We start from the raw sequence: 15,317 nt of genomic DNA, 5'->3' as shown, positions 1-15,317 counted from the left end.
GAGCCTATTAAAATCTTTGCTTCCATTACACTTTCAAATTACAAGAACAATGTGCTTTATTTATGCTTTTGTAACTGCTGATATACTTTGAAATATTTGCACGGTTCATTTACAGCAATGTAAGTTTCTTTTGAGATTAAAAACACGCCGGACCCCTACAGTCTTTCTATTCACTCTCCCTGTACCTAGCAAGTTCCTTGGATAGTTATTTTCCTCTACGTTTGTAGTCAGAGAAAGAAAAGTAAACACCAATCTCCATGTTAAAAGAATTAGCAGCAATTTGTCAGAAGACATCGCCTGACATTTGACCTGTCTTTGAACACACAGCAAATGTTTTAAGATACGACAAAATGTAGAGGCATCTGAATTGATCATTCATCTTCTGAAACATCTTGTTTATTTTGGGGGTGTTGCAGCACCGTCTGCACCCCCACTACCAGTGCCTTCGGCTGCCAGGTGCAGGGGAAGCAGAGCCATGTGTGTGAACAATACCTGAAGCAGCCTTAGGAGCAGCATGCTGGAACGGATCTGATAAAATATGGGTATGACACCCTCTTCCCCAATCAAATAACTCATAGTGGAGAGGAACAATTTATATTAAAAGTAGGGAACTAAGAAGGGAGGTTCACTGAAATAACTAAGACAACTCATCGCTAGGGGAGTTGATGGGAGAGTCAAGGTGAGCCTTGCAAGTGGGCTGGCACCAGGGAGAAGAGAGAACTCTCACTGGCAGCAGATCCCCCTGGGCTCCCTGGTCTTCAAAGAGCAGAACATGTGGGAATGAGTAGATACTGCTGAGAAGTTGTCCAGGAACATGCCATTGACATAAAAATATGTACACTCAGGAACTTAAGAGAAGAGATCCACCGCCTTATAGCAAGAGCCGAGGACTGCGAACGCAAGTCTTGAGGAAGTCATGTCTACAAAGCAGCGGTGTCAGAAGAAGCTGAGGGGCATTCAACTGAGTTATTTGTTGAACTGGGTGCCGATTCCACAGGTGACATGAGGGGTTCTTAAGGGCAACAGCCTGGATCTTCAATTTCAGTGAACGAGCTGCCATCCTACTATCAGCTGAGGTAAAACTGTAGAAGTGGACCTCAGCTAGGCCTACCAGTGCAAGGGGTTCGCCCTTCTCTGCACAGAGTCCCCAGAGCAATAGAAAGAAGTTTAATAAACCTCATGAGGTGGAACTACATTCACACAGCACCCTTCGGTAATGAATGAAGTAGCACACCGAACAGAAGGAGCATGGTCCTTTTATACCCACACAGGGGCTCAAAAGAAGGCGGTACAAGTACAGAAGAAGGTTTTATGTACATATTAGGTCATATAGAAATGCACAGTCGACAAGTAGGAGGAGTTAACAGTTTGCCAATGCTAGTAAACACATCCTGACAGTTACATACTACTAACAGCTGCAAGGACAGCAGCAAACTCAACTGGGCATGTGCGAAGGTGGAAGATGCTAAATATAGTTTGTTTCTAGGCAGATTACAAGAGCAGTCAACACTGAGGAAGGACAGAGCACATGGTGAGCACATGGTGAGCACGTGGCAGCACATGGGAAACAAAATGGCTGCCAGAAATACAAAATGAATTCCACAAAATGGACAAGATAGCCTCTAAATACAAGATAGCTTCCACTAATGCTAACCCAATCGCTGCCAATTTACAACAGACGACCCTTTTAGCATTAGCTGAAGACATTTGTTCCTCTGGGGTAATCTAAATATGCATCCCGTACATCTATTAGCATTATTTCAGCCACCTCTTTATTCAACATTTGTTGGGCCTTTGTTTCTGCAACATTCCTTTTGACAGGTATACAGACAGAGATGCAAATGGAGCAAAGCATTGGACCACATTGGATACATACACAGCATGTAAAAAAGTATCGTAATCATTACACACAGGATAGTCAGTAGCTTCCAGCCCCAAGCAGAGACAAGAGTCCAAAACCATCCAGCAAAAGTCCAAGAACCAGTCTCTGGATGAATTTCTGCAGCAATCTTATGCAGTTTTGGAGTAGAGCTATCTTATGGTAGGCTGAGGTGAGGTCAATGGTCGAGAACCATTTTACCCCCTTGGTTTTTGCCAGCATCTAGTCTATCCTTGGTAGTGGTAACTTTTCTACTATTATGTTTTTGTTCAGCTCCCTCAGGTCCACACACAGGTGTATTTTGCCGTTAGGCTTCATCGCTACCACCAACGGTGCCAACCACTCAGCACTTTTTATCGGTTCTATGATGCCGTTTTCTTCCAGTCTGTGTAATTCTTGTTGTACTTTTTCTCTGCTCGCAAGTGGGATATTTCTCACTTTGTGACACACCGGTTTTGCATCTGCCTTGAGATCGACCTTGTGTGTGAATTTAGTTAATTTGCTAACCTTGCCACCAAACACGTGGGAAATTCTTCCTTCATTTTCCCTATGTCTGGTCGTTGGTCATCGCTGGTCATCAGGACTTGTGTGGTGCCACCAGGGTTCAACTGTATCCCCAGGTCTCCTTGGTCGATCCACCCTAGGACCGAGGGACCTTTCTCTGCCACGTATAGTTTGCACTTCGTTCCTTGAATTCGAATTTCAGACTGCTGTATCCTACCATGGGAATGGGGTCTCCTGTGAATGTGACTGGGCGAATGTCCAGGGGCTCCAGGTGGTGCCCCAGGTGGTCCTTGAAGTGTTCATCCCACACCGTTCGTTGTATTATGGTGTAGGGGGATCCTGAATCTACTACCATCTGTATTGGTATTCTTCCTACCACTAGGTCGCATTGGGGTTTCTTGAAGCGGTTGCAGTTGATCCCCAGTATGTGTTTGTCTATGCACAACACGCTGTCTTCATCTTCCTCACTTTCTCCTTCCTCTTCTGCCTCTTGTGCGACATACTTGACGGCTGTCCTTTTTTGCTTGCGGCGACATACTTTTTCGTAATGCCCAACTATCCCACAAAACATGCATTTGGCCTTGAAGGCTGGACACCGCTTATCATACGCTGGGTGAGACAGGCTGCCACACCTGTAGTACGTGTTCTTGCCTTCGTTGCCTTGTTTCTTCGCCGGTGCTGGTCTGGACGACCATTTGGTTTGTGTCCTCGTGTCCCCTGTTGCTCCCTTGCCTCTTTCTGGTGGTTCTGCTTCCGTGACTTTGTTCACCATGGGCCATCTCTTTTTTCGCCGCTTCCGCACATCTTTTCGATAGCTCCGCTTTCTTCACCATGGCTATAACTTCCTTCAGGGTTGCCTCTCCATTAACCCATAGTTTGTCCTGGATCGTCGAGTTAGTGGTGTGCATGACTATTTGATCTTTGATGAATTCATCATGTAATGTCCCGAACTTACACGTGACTGCCAATTTCTTCAACGCTGCTACATATTCATATAAGGACTCTCCCACTGCTTGTTTCCGTTGTTGGAAGTTGTATCTGCCTATAGACGTGCACACCGCTGGTCTGTAGTGGGTATTCAAATCATCTATCGCGTGCTGGAACACGTCGTCATCCGCTGCTTGCCTTGGAGTAGGGACTATATTCTGGAATACTCCGATGCCTTCCGGTCCTAGGTTATGAAGCAATATCCTCTTCCTTCTTTTGCTGGGAAATGCTTCACCATTCTCGTCCTCTAGGGCTTCTAGATAGTTCATAAAGTATTCCCTCCAATCGTACCACTTCATCGAGGGATCCCCCGGTTTGGGTAAGAAGGTGATCGGTGTTGTGAGCGAGGACGTTTGGGTGCACATTTCTGCTCTTCTCCCTGATGACTCTTCTTCGCCCCTCGGACTGTCCGGCGCGCTTTGTCTGTGTAGGCGTGGGGGGGCTTTGTTGCGGCGCCGCTCCACCCCCGCTGCTGTGCTCTGCTTGCTTCGCCAGGGCCCCACGCGTTTCTTCTCTCTTCTATGCTGTGGGGAGCCTTGTCACTGCGCTCTGGTGCTCTTCTCTGGGCCCCTCTGCTCTCCCCCTTTGTTGGCCGAGGGTTACTTGCTGCGCTTTCTCCTTACTGCCTTGTGGGTGCTTCTGGGGATGGATTATGGTCTATTTTGCTGACCCTCCTTGCTACGTGGACAGACCCCCTTGCTATTGTGGGCTTGGACGCCTATTCCAGGTGCGATGGTTGTATCTGTGTGGTTGGTAGGTGCCTGGCGCCCACTCTGCCGCGCTCTCCCTGAGTTCGTACCTGTAATAGGCCGGTTGCTGTACTCCCGGTGCGCCTGGCCACGTGTTGCACCCGGTTCAGTACTTCTTGGTCCTTCTTCCTACTGAGCCCAGACCCTCGTCGCCATTTGTAGTATTTGGGTCATGTGCAGGAAGTACAGCTCATACCAGGAAAGGTTGCAAGTAGGTACAGGTTTATTAAACACTTTTAATGTACATTACTCAAGAGAGCGCGGGAGACGTCTGCTCTGATCGCTAGCTCCGCTCTACTGCCCGTAACCAAGATGGCCGCCGCGCTCTACATCATCATGTGGTACGTGAAGACTATAGAGCGTGACGCTACAGACCATTTTATTAAAGCTTCTCGTTGCTCAAATGGGATACTTTCTGATAAGTACTTCTTTATATTGACTTCATTGCTTGGTTTTTCTCTAAAGAAATTGAAATTTGGCTGTTTAGTGTCACTCATAAGTGTCCCTAAAACCATGGAAATAGAGCATACACACGAACATGTTAACACTTTCAACGTCTGAAACGGGTGAACCAGGACTATGAGATTGTAATATTTATGCAAAGATTGGTCAAGTCCTAAGGAGCTCTGCCGCCCACGTTAAAATACCTTCAAGACCGCGCTACGCCACTAGGTGCAGAGACCCCCACTGTTCCTCTGCCACCAGGCAGCAGACCTTTTAGACCGCTGCCTTCTTTCGGAACGAGTGAACGTAGACCCCGTGCAGTCGGTGGAATACCAGACATACTAGTCACGACCCAGCCTCCTATAACCACACACGTTTCCCTGTGGAGACTGACTGACTGGCTGATTTCTTTTTTTTTTTTGTAAACTGTTTTTTATTTTCATTTTTTTGTATTCAACAAACAACCAAAACATCAGCAGGAACATTTGGTACAGGACAGGTTCAACATAATGTACATTAAGTATTGCCACCAATACAACCAAGGGTACATTCACGTGGTAGTTCCTCCCACATCGCGCCTTCTCGCTCGACTGGCTGATTTCTGAAAAACGTCCATGTAAAGATTATTCACCGTTCCAAGATGGTCGACGCGTTTACAGCGTCACAGGGGGCGGCTGACGTAGGGTGCCGTTGAACTGCTACGGAGTTTACTCTGCGAGTCCGCCTTCTCTGTTCACGGGCGGCTGTTTTGGTTTTTCTTCCCGTGAGTTCCACTGCGGCTAGTGGTTGACTCTTCGGCGTGTGGCTGTACGCCTTTCAGTCCCGCGCGATGGCCGTGACGGTATGGGTGAGGGACCCGTTCACCGGAAAAGTTGACCGGCGTACTGTCTGCGATGGGACGCTGGTGCGCGATCTACTGCTTCCGAGGGACAAGGTGAGGAGCTCTCGCTACAAAGTGGGAACACTATGGCGTCATAAAATTGCGCACGTCACAGGGAGTGGCTGACTCATGAGTATACCGCCAACCTTGGTGTCGTCACAGGTTGTTGACGTCTTGTGGATATCTTAATTGTTGATTACGATTCTCTGAAGTTGCTTACTGTACATCTGTATTTCCTTTTGGCAAGTTCCGCTCATTATATTGTTAGTGGTGAAACGGTCATTTTTCTTGCAGATGCCATTGGCTCACCAAGGGGGCACAGTGATAAAGAATTGCGCCTAAATAGTGCTGAATATCTCTGATCAGGCGTGGAACCGCTTGTGAACCATTTTCAGCTCTTTATCATCTCATCCCGTGCTTGGCCTGCGATCCTCTGTCATAGGTTGAACCATGGACGTCAGTTCACCCTAATATCAGGGGTAGTGGAAGTACATTAATTTTTTAACCCCGATAGCACATGACTACACGCTGTCACACTCCCCTCAGCTGTTTGTCATCTGTTTAACGTTTCTATTCTTTGTCACGTCTTTCTCACCTGTTGCTGACTCTTGTTCACCCCTCCTGTCTATCTTAACTGTGTCTATCTTAACTGTGTCTTTCTCAGTGATCTCCTTATTAAACATGTTTTCCCCCCTCTCACCTGTTCTATCTTCTTTTACAGTCCTCTTTCTCCCTCCTACTCCCTTATCTGTGCCTTGTCTGTCACAGTATTATTGGTGTCTCTTTCATCCCTCTGTGTCTCTCAAGCATCCACATCACTTGGAACAATAAATTATTATTTTCCAAGTTAGCTACTATTCTCTAAGCCTTAGGTCAGGGGATCGCAGTGATAGTGCTAGGGGTCGCAGGAGGCATGCCAGGGGTCGCAGCTGTGACTCTGGCGACCCTAAATGACGTCCATGGGTTGAACGTTTCATCCAAGCGGAAGATTGGCCTTGAACTTTAATTATAATATTTGGCAGGTATAAAACAACCCTACTTTGAACTTGGGCAGTCATTATTTTCCCTGTAAATATATGTTTAGCACTTCTCTAGCCAAACAATGTTAGTTATTTATGTGCGTCTGAAAATGCAGGGTTTTAAGCATTTCAAGAAGTCTGGCACATAGGAGTTGAGCCTGAGTTCTGTAGGTAAGGGATTCCATATTCGTGCCTAGCAGGAGATGGTTTGAGTAAGAGTTGGATGTTTTCGTTTTTGGATTTTTCAGTTGGAGGCAAGAATTTCCTGTTGTGTTGTTTCCTCCTGTTATGTTGCAGTTGTTCAACTAGTAGGGTAGGTTAAAAAGCAGGGATTTGTGCATGGTGCACAAAGGGTGATTCGATCTACCAGGTGATGCCAGTGAAAATCTATCCAATTAGAGGTGATGTGTTCTGCTTTAGATGTTTCTTTGACAAGGTGCGTCCTTGACTGTAGGATCGTTTTCAGAAGGGATATGTTAGATTCTGGTAGGCTATCTACAAGAGTATTTTTACATAACAAATAGGCTGTCACTAATCGGGTTTGATTTGTCTTTATGAATTATGGTTTATCCATTTGGCATTAGGATGTCAAATGTTAGTGAAGTGGTAGGAGACAACAGTGTTTTCGTGATGTAAACTATGTGTAGGTCGTGGAATATTTTGTGGTCTGCCATCTTCATGCGTGGGCAGGTCTCAGGTTGATTAACCTGTATTTTAGATCTGTAACTTGACACTGTGATGTCAATGGCGTAAGTGTTCTTTTAATTAGAATTAGCTTTTCTGTAGAAAGGTCTGCCAAAGTGTGAAGAGTGGCAGTTTTATCTCTGAGAATGTTGCAGAGGGTCTCTCTGTAGATTTTGTTCGGCACGTGGGAGAGAGCAAAGAATAAAAGCTGCTAACCAAAAAGAGAGTAGGAAGAATGTTGTCTTAAGGATGAGAAGGCTTAACAGACGATACAGGGTGACTACATTTATTCATGTATTTATTTTATTAGTATATGCAAAGTTATTAAAAACAATTTCATGCAAAAACATAAAAAATGGTACAAACATTCACGTTAGTTCAACTCCTGTAGAACTACATGTCTTACCGAAGAAATTTGTACAACCAAGTCACTAAGAAGAAAATGCAGAAATAGAGTTGCGGAAGACCCCACTGTAAATAAAACTATTGCATACAAAAATGTAAAAAAAATGACTAAAATTGGTGCTGATATCTGAAATAATAAGACTGTTCTCTTTGATCAATGATTTATAAGGAGATCCTGCCGGTTTAACATTTAGGGCCCCATTAGGATGGCGGGCAGCTCGCCCCCGCCGGGCCGGCGGTAGCCACCGCTGACCTGGCGGGGGCGATCCGGCTGCCATCCATACATAAAAGACCCCTCGCCATATTAGGATGGCTGGGGAGGTCCGCGGCAGACAGAAACACCGTCCGCCGCTTTTCCGCCGGTCGACTCGTCGACCGGGCGGAAAACCTGAATAATATGGTGGCGGTGTCTGCAAGACACCGCCATCCATATTATAATGCGGGCGGAGATGAGCCGAAAGGCATGCGGTCTTCGCTGTTGGGGGCCCGTAGCGGGCCCCCAGGATGTTGGGTGGTGGGGGTGCACATGGGGGTACCTATGGTACCCCCCTGCATTGGCATGGACAAGGTGGCAGGCACCGCGCGGTGCCTGTCACCTTGTGCATGCCTGTCATCTTGTGCATGCCAATGCACAATGTGCATTCCCAGCATTGTGGTGGGCGGTGCTGTGAGCATCGCCTGCCACAATGCTGGGAATGGGGGATGCCACCTCCACGGTGGCGGTGGCATCCTAATTGCAGGTGCGGGACCGCCACACCCCTGGCAGACGGCCCCGCATTCCGTTACGGTGGCTCGTAATAGACCCCGTAGATTCTTTGCTGCTCGAATCAAGAATTTAATGAAGGGGGCAGTTAGTCAGAGGTCGGTGGCTAGCAGGGACTCGATCAGGGTGACTACATGACTTGATTGTATTGAGTAGTAATAAGTATGTATTTATGGCAATGGTTGAGAAATCAATAGGTATAGATAATGATGAGGACGTGTGTGATAATAGGGCTGTAACTTTGTATCGGGAAAGTTGTTAGACCTTATTTTGTTAAGGGATTGTTCATTCGGGAGTCCACCTTAGAAACAGCTGCTTTTTTGCTGACTATGAGCCCCCATCTTCCCTATGTGGTCCCTTCCTTGCAGGTAGATGACACTGCTAACACAGTCCACAGCTACAACACCCCAGCAAGTAAAGGTGTTAAATGACGAAGTTGCACTTTATTAAAAACATACAACTGTAAATCCTAATTGTTTACTGTGTTCCAGATACATAGCATTTCCCATGAAATAATTAAGTAAACTGTAAAGGTTGCAAGCTGTGCTCATGATTGCAGGTGCAAGTTAGTGCGCTCATCATTATATCTCAAGCTTGGCAGTGCTGGTTTACGGTGAAAAAGATGATTGGCAGGAAAGTTCGCTGTTACTTTCCAGAACCCAACCGACCAATTGGCTGTTGCATCTTCAAAATGTTAGTTTTCAGCAGGTCGTTCTCGAACTCCTACATGGGTTGGCAAGTCTTTACACATGAAGCCAAACAGGCGAAATTTGCATCTGAATGAGGCTTTGCTGAGTGCTAGAGGCCAGCAAGCACTCTTTCTGGTGTGTATTTCAATTCGACTTGTCCTTAACCTGAACTCAATTTTAAGGGTTTATTTATTATTATTATTTTTTAAATCCCGAGGTCTACAAAGTACTTGGAATAATTGTTGTGATCTACTTGTCTTTTATGTTTTTGTTATGGATTTGTTTTTCTTTGTGGGAGCACCCTGTTCTGAAGGGGAATGTTCTTAATGTGTATTTTCTGCTGATCTTAAAAACAAAATAAATAGGTTGAAACTTATCACTTTCACATGTGGTTTACCAGATTCATATAGTTTGCTAGGCCATAACTATTACAAAGCACTCGATGGGCCACCCAAAACCAGTGACTTGGTGATTACATTTAGACTTGATTTTGCGATAGGACATAGAGTAACGTGGCACACTCCAGTATACTGGTAATACTAAACCGGTTTCTGCCATTCCTGATTCAAAATCCTCACAGCTTAATTCTTTTATATGAACACCAATTCTCCCCTCACCTCCTACCCTTGTTTAATCCCCCAACGTTTCGGCTAACTGTTCACCGCCAACCATAATAATGGAGCACCAATGTAAACACACAATTGTGTTGTAGTTCTTCTTATTTTATCCTGAAATATTTCCATACATGAAATACACAAGCCACAGTGGTGCAGCTATGTTTTAATATTATTTGAGTATGGTAGGTGAATGGTGTCATTCAAGAGCCAGCATCTGTGCAAGTGGTCACTAAGACCGGGTTGAGTCATCAAAGCAAAATGTTAGAGATTTTTAAAGTTGAATGATTTGTTCGCCTTTACTCAAACTAGAATATAGTATTTTCCCCTTTTACTGCCTCAAACTATGCATCATTAAATAGGCGACTGGACGGAAAAAGGATCCTATAAACAGGAGCCAAGGAATCATACAAACACTTAGTGCCTAGGCATAGACTGATCAGGCTAGGAACAATCCTATGGCTGCTCAGGTAGGTTGTTAGCCATGGATGACACCCCCTTCAATTTATGCTTCTCCCAGCCACTAACAACTCCGCTCTCGGCTATTGTGACCAACCCCTTATAATTATGTCGCTTCAGCCTCCCCCCCTCTCTACCGCGGAGGCAACCATTTGTGTTTTGACTTAGTGGTACTTATGAAAAGCTTGAAAGTTAAATATCTCGACTTGCGATCTGCTGACCCCCTGGGGTCCATGACGCCTACTCGGGGGGTGTGCAACTGTTTGAAAAATTAAATATTAGCAGATTAATAAATTATATATATAAAATTTTAACTCTCTTTGTATGTTTAGGAATTTGAGATTGGAGTCTAAGAATTAAGCGAGCATCATCAGCTTGATTTGTGGGACCAGTGCAAGAACCACAAACAGTAGTTTGGACGATTGGGAGTATCAGTTGAAGTACCAGTATGTTCTGGCAAAAAAAAAAGTGTCTGTTTTCGGAGCAAAACAGACACAGGTACATGCCAGAGTCTAGAATATCGCTTTTCTTCTAGAAATAAAACCCAATTTTGAAAAGCTGCAACATTATAATTATCAGTTTAGATTTGTGTTTTTTTCGGTTAGTGAGTTAAAGAAAATGTCATAATTTGTGTATTTGTTTGATGTACACTTGTTTCTGTAGTTTTATGATTTTGTTTTGAGGTTTCAATTATCAACATTTTTAGTCCAGGTTCCTCGTCTTCAAATGGTGATTCCGTGGGGGTCCATAGTAATCAAAAGGTTCAGACCCATTAATCTAGACTACACTGAACATTATTAGCTTTATGTCCCTCTGCAGAATAATGCAATACCACCAGAAAGCTTGTGAGAAAATGGCGATTCTCCAATTAACATACAGAGAGAATCTTGATTTAATTAAAGACAACAGAGGCTAACATTATGCAATAACTTTTATTGCTGCCCCAACATGCAGCCCTTTAAAGAACATGTATTACACCACAAGTAAAACATGCCATAGAACTTTAGAAACATAACATAGTAACAGTGTAGCTAGGCATCATCCTCTAACGGCTGCGACGCAAAGTTGAACTCATCCGAATAAACTTGTTGAATAGATGGTATTGCTTGAAGAAGAAATACATTTCAGAACATAGAATTGTCTAGAAGAAATAGAAAAGAGTGAAAGCTACTAGAAATATATATTTTTTAAATTCAAGTAAAATAAGCATTGTAAAGGCAAAAAGCATCCTTACCATGTATAGAAAAATATCAAGTCAAATATAGAATTTACTTATTTACTTGGCGTGGAGGGAGGGAAAATGTTAGCCTCCGTTGATTTTAATGAAATCAAGATTCTCTCTGTATTTTAACTGGCGAATCGCCATTTCATTACAAGACCGGAGGCTACCATTATGCAAGTTTAAAGCTATTTAACGCCCTATTGCTCACGTGCTCCACCGGTTTAAGATAAAAACTTGCAACAGTAGATGCACTAGACCAATTTGCCGCTGTAAGTATATCTGAAAGCGTATCACCAGCCCAAAAGACTTTGCTGGCCAATGCACCTCTGGAAGAGTGTGTTCCAAATTTAGTTAAATCCACTCCAGCTTCAGATATAATGGTTCTTACCCATCTGGAGATAGTAGCTGTAGATATAGCTGTATAAGGCTTGACAAGAGATCAGCAATTGATTTTCACCAACTGGTCAAACAAAAGACTTAACACTTTCGTAAGCTTTCAAACAATTAACTACACAGAGCTTTTTAAAATCATTAAAATAAGGGTAAACAATACTTTCAGACATTGTTTTGGTTCTTTTACAAATATCAAAATGGACCCCGTCTGGGGGAAAAATTCAGTTGCAGATTTCTAATGCTCTAACATCAGATACTCTTCTGAAGGATATAAGGCAGAGAAGAGTAGCTAATTTCATAGACAACTGTTTTCTTGATAGTATGGGTTTGTTGGGCCAAGACATAAATAAGTCAAAAATATGGTTGACGTTTCATAATGATTGATATCTAGCCTTAGGAGAGCGTTTAAGTCTAATCCCTTTCATTACTTTGCGGATTAAAGGATCGCTACCAACTGAAAATTCATTAATCAGTGAGTGTCCAGCTGAAATTCCTGATCTATAACAGTTCGATAGCAAAGGCCTGATCTAAATAACTCTAAGAAATTGGCTATATAAATTATAGGAGCATCCACAGGATCCAAATCTCGTTCCAAGCACCAACTAGACCATTTTTTCCATACACTAGTGTATCTTTTTCTTGTCCCTTGTGCCCATGACGTATCCAGTAGGTTTTTATCCTCTCCTGAAAGGCCTATCTGCTTGATTGCCTGAAATCCTCCAAACAAGAAGGTTCATGTTTCCTTCTAGTAAGAGAGGATGTTTCTCCCTTCTTGTCCTAGGAGAAGCTCTAAATTCCCTGGAACTAAGGCCAAATTGGCGAGTGTTCTGGACCTTCGCCCCCTAGGCCGTTGATATAGGACATGGATGTGAAGTTTTCCATTCTCAAGAGAACTACGCTGTTCTTTATGGATGACTTGAAGCTCATCAGTGTGTTCAAACCAGCCATCATCTCTAGACCATTTATGTGAAGTAGACGTTCCTCCTGAGATCATTTCCCACCTGTCTCTGTCAAACATATTCTTGCACCCCCACCTAGGTTGCTTGCTTATAATTCTATTATGAAATCTGGGACATTCCTGAAAATTGCCTTGCCATTCCAACTGTCCAGATTCTTCCACCACCACAGGAGATCCTCTCATGCTTCTTGAGACAAGGGAACCTTGTCTGAGTACCATAGTCCCTTTCTTTAACTCAAGGATTTTAATCCCTGCAGGGCCCTATTGTGTAAAGGACCTGGTGAAACAGCTTGGATAGAAGAGGACAGAAGGCCAACTACTCTTGCCAGGGATCTTAGGCTCAGAGTATCCTTAAAAAGGACATAAGCTACTTCCTTCTTTATTTTGTCAATTTTTTTTAATTGTAATTGGCTGGTGACGGTATTCACTTGAAAACCTAGGAACTCTAGGTTCTGAGTAGGAGTTGTTAAAGAGTTTTTCTGTGTTGACAGTGAAACCTAGTCCCTTGATTTTGTGACATTATCAGCATATCGTCTAGGTAGATTTTAATCCGTGCACCCCTTTTTCTTGGAAAGGCTACTACACGTCTTAGTACTTTGGTGAAGCACCAAGGAGCTGATGATAGGCCAAAGGGAAGCCAGCAGAACTGGAAAGTTTTGCCCTTCCATGAGCACCTTAAATATTTTTGTTAGTTGTAGTCCATAGAGATTGTGAAATAAGCATCCTTTAGATCCAATTTCACAAGCCAATCTTTCTCTTGTAGGGTGTCTCTCAAGAGATGGATACCCTTCATCTTGAAGTGTCTGGATACTAAAAATGCATTCAGCTGTCTTAGATTTATCACTGGTCTCCAACCCTTGTCCTTTTTCTTTACTAAAAAGATTGTACTCGTGAAACCGTCCCTTGTGTTTCTGACCTTGCGAACGGCACCTTTCTGTAACATTTGCATCACCTCCAATTCTACCAGTTTTGATTGTTCATGATCTAGGATCAACTCTCTGGGTGGGTGTGTTTGATTAGGTGTGTGGGTAAAATCTATCTTGAAATCACTTAAGGTATCGAGTATACATGGGTCGTTTGTTATTAAATGCCATTTTCGGCTAAAAAGACGTAATCTTCCCCCTACCTTTACAGGGAAAGAAACTGGGGGAAGGAATCCTACCCTGGTTTCCACTTGACTGGAATCTGCCTCTGCCACCATGTGAACGTGTACCTCGGCCTCTTTGTGGGAAGATGGTATTGCTTCCACGGTATTGTCTTCCAAAGCCTCTTGGTTTATTTGGGTAAAACTGGGACCTCTGTTGTCCACGGCTGGCAGCCAGTCCCATCCTGCCAGCCCTGGCAAAAACTCTACCCAAACAGGTGCCTCATATTGGACTGAGCCCTGCTAAAGGCTGAGAAAGTTGAAACATACTTTCCTAGTGTTTTAATAGCGTTTTCTCCAAAGAGTAAGTCATTGCAGTCATCCGTGGGTCTTTTTTGGCGAGGTCCGAAAGTTTAGGATTAATCCTCATAAGTATGACCATTCTACGTTCAGCCGAAAGGCCAGCGTTTGCATTGCCCAAAAGACATACAGCGTGTTGACTCCAGCCACATAATAGGTCAACATCTACATGTGTACCCTTCAGAGAAGCTTCTTCAGCCAGAACGAGGATTTTGGCGGGTGGACCCAAAATATCTAGGACCTTGCCCTGGCATTGTTTGAGGCAACGCTCTAATCCTTTTCTTGGATCTTTGCCTGATTTAACTAAAAATGTCATTAGTTCTGGATCCAAATTTGGCGTCATCCCAGCTTTATTATCTAGGAATGGTCTAGGGCACTCTGCCCTCATCAAGTTTCTCTTTCCTTCTCGAGGGAATTGCGGATCCAATGTTGGATGAATTTTGAGACGTGGTCCATAGGCCACCAGTCTGACCCCCATGGGTGAGTGATCTGGTTAGGGTTGAACATTTCCACCTCAGTATGATCTTTAATGGCTTTAGAGCTAGAGGGTTGGTCAAGGTCTTCATCAAGAAGCTCATTATCCAAATCTTCTAGAGAGTCAAAAATCTACTCATCCTCAGGGTAAGTATCGTAGGAGTAGGTTTCTATTCCAACTTGTAAGCCGGGGTCTTTTCAGCCATGAAGGTCACTTTGTCTTTTTGTACCGCGATGGACACCTGGGCTTATTGCGCCAATAAGGCTTCTCTTGCTAATTGTACCGCAGTGGGTACCAAGGTCGCATGTAGCGCACAGGCTACCTGATGCTTCATCTCTGTCTTTTGTAGCGCGTTGGCAATCATTAATAAGAGTAACATTGGACATATGTTTCGTTTTCTTCATTACCTTACCTCCTTTTCTGATGGGAGTCTCATCCTCTGAAAGGGATATTAAGTCCTCTTCAGAGTAGTCCCCTTTTCTTTTGCTGAGAGCTGTCTCCACTGCTTCTTTCAGGCAGGTTTTAAATTCCTTTTCCAGGAAATTTGGTAGTACACTTTCATTGAGGGGTGTGCTTGAAGTCCACTCAGCCATCAGACATGATGTTTATCTGTTGGTTCAAAACTAACTAATAGTAGGTATAAGAGGTATAAAAAATAACCTTTCTCCCCTTTAAATTTTTTTTTCTTAATAAAGTATCCTAAATGTATCCACTTGTAGTGAAAAAAAAAAAACAATCTCTACACTCAG

General features: G+C 43.8%; 1 protein-coding gene across 1 annotated transcript in view; it reads left to right on the top strand.

The window, feature by feature from the left end:
* Positions 1–5,235: 5,235 nt before the first annotated feature.
* The window catches only part of SDE2 (spliceosome associated SDE2), a 330,538-nt gene continuing 320,456 nt past the window's right edge, over positions 5,236–15,317 (top strand). The window contains exon 1 of the mRNA XM_085610407.1: positions 5,236–5,497. Within this exon, the coding sequence (XP_085466533.1) occupies positions 5,393–5,497 (105 nt within the window). The 5' untranslated portion in view covers positions 5,236–5,392. The remainder of the gene's footprint in view (positions 5,498–15,317) is intronic.

This window comes from Triturus cristatus, chromosome 6, assembly GCF_964204655.1.
Source record: "Triturus cristatus chromosome 6, aTriCri1.1, whole genome shotgun sequence".
NCBI classification, from domain to species: Eukaryota; Metazoa; Chordata; class Amphibia; order Caudata; family Salamandridae; genus Triturus; species Triturus cristatus.
Note: the sequence above shows the minus strand (reverse complement) of the source record. Positions and strands in the feature narration are given on the sequence as shown.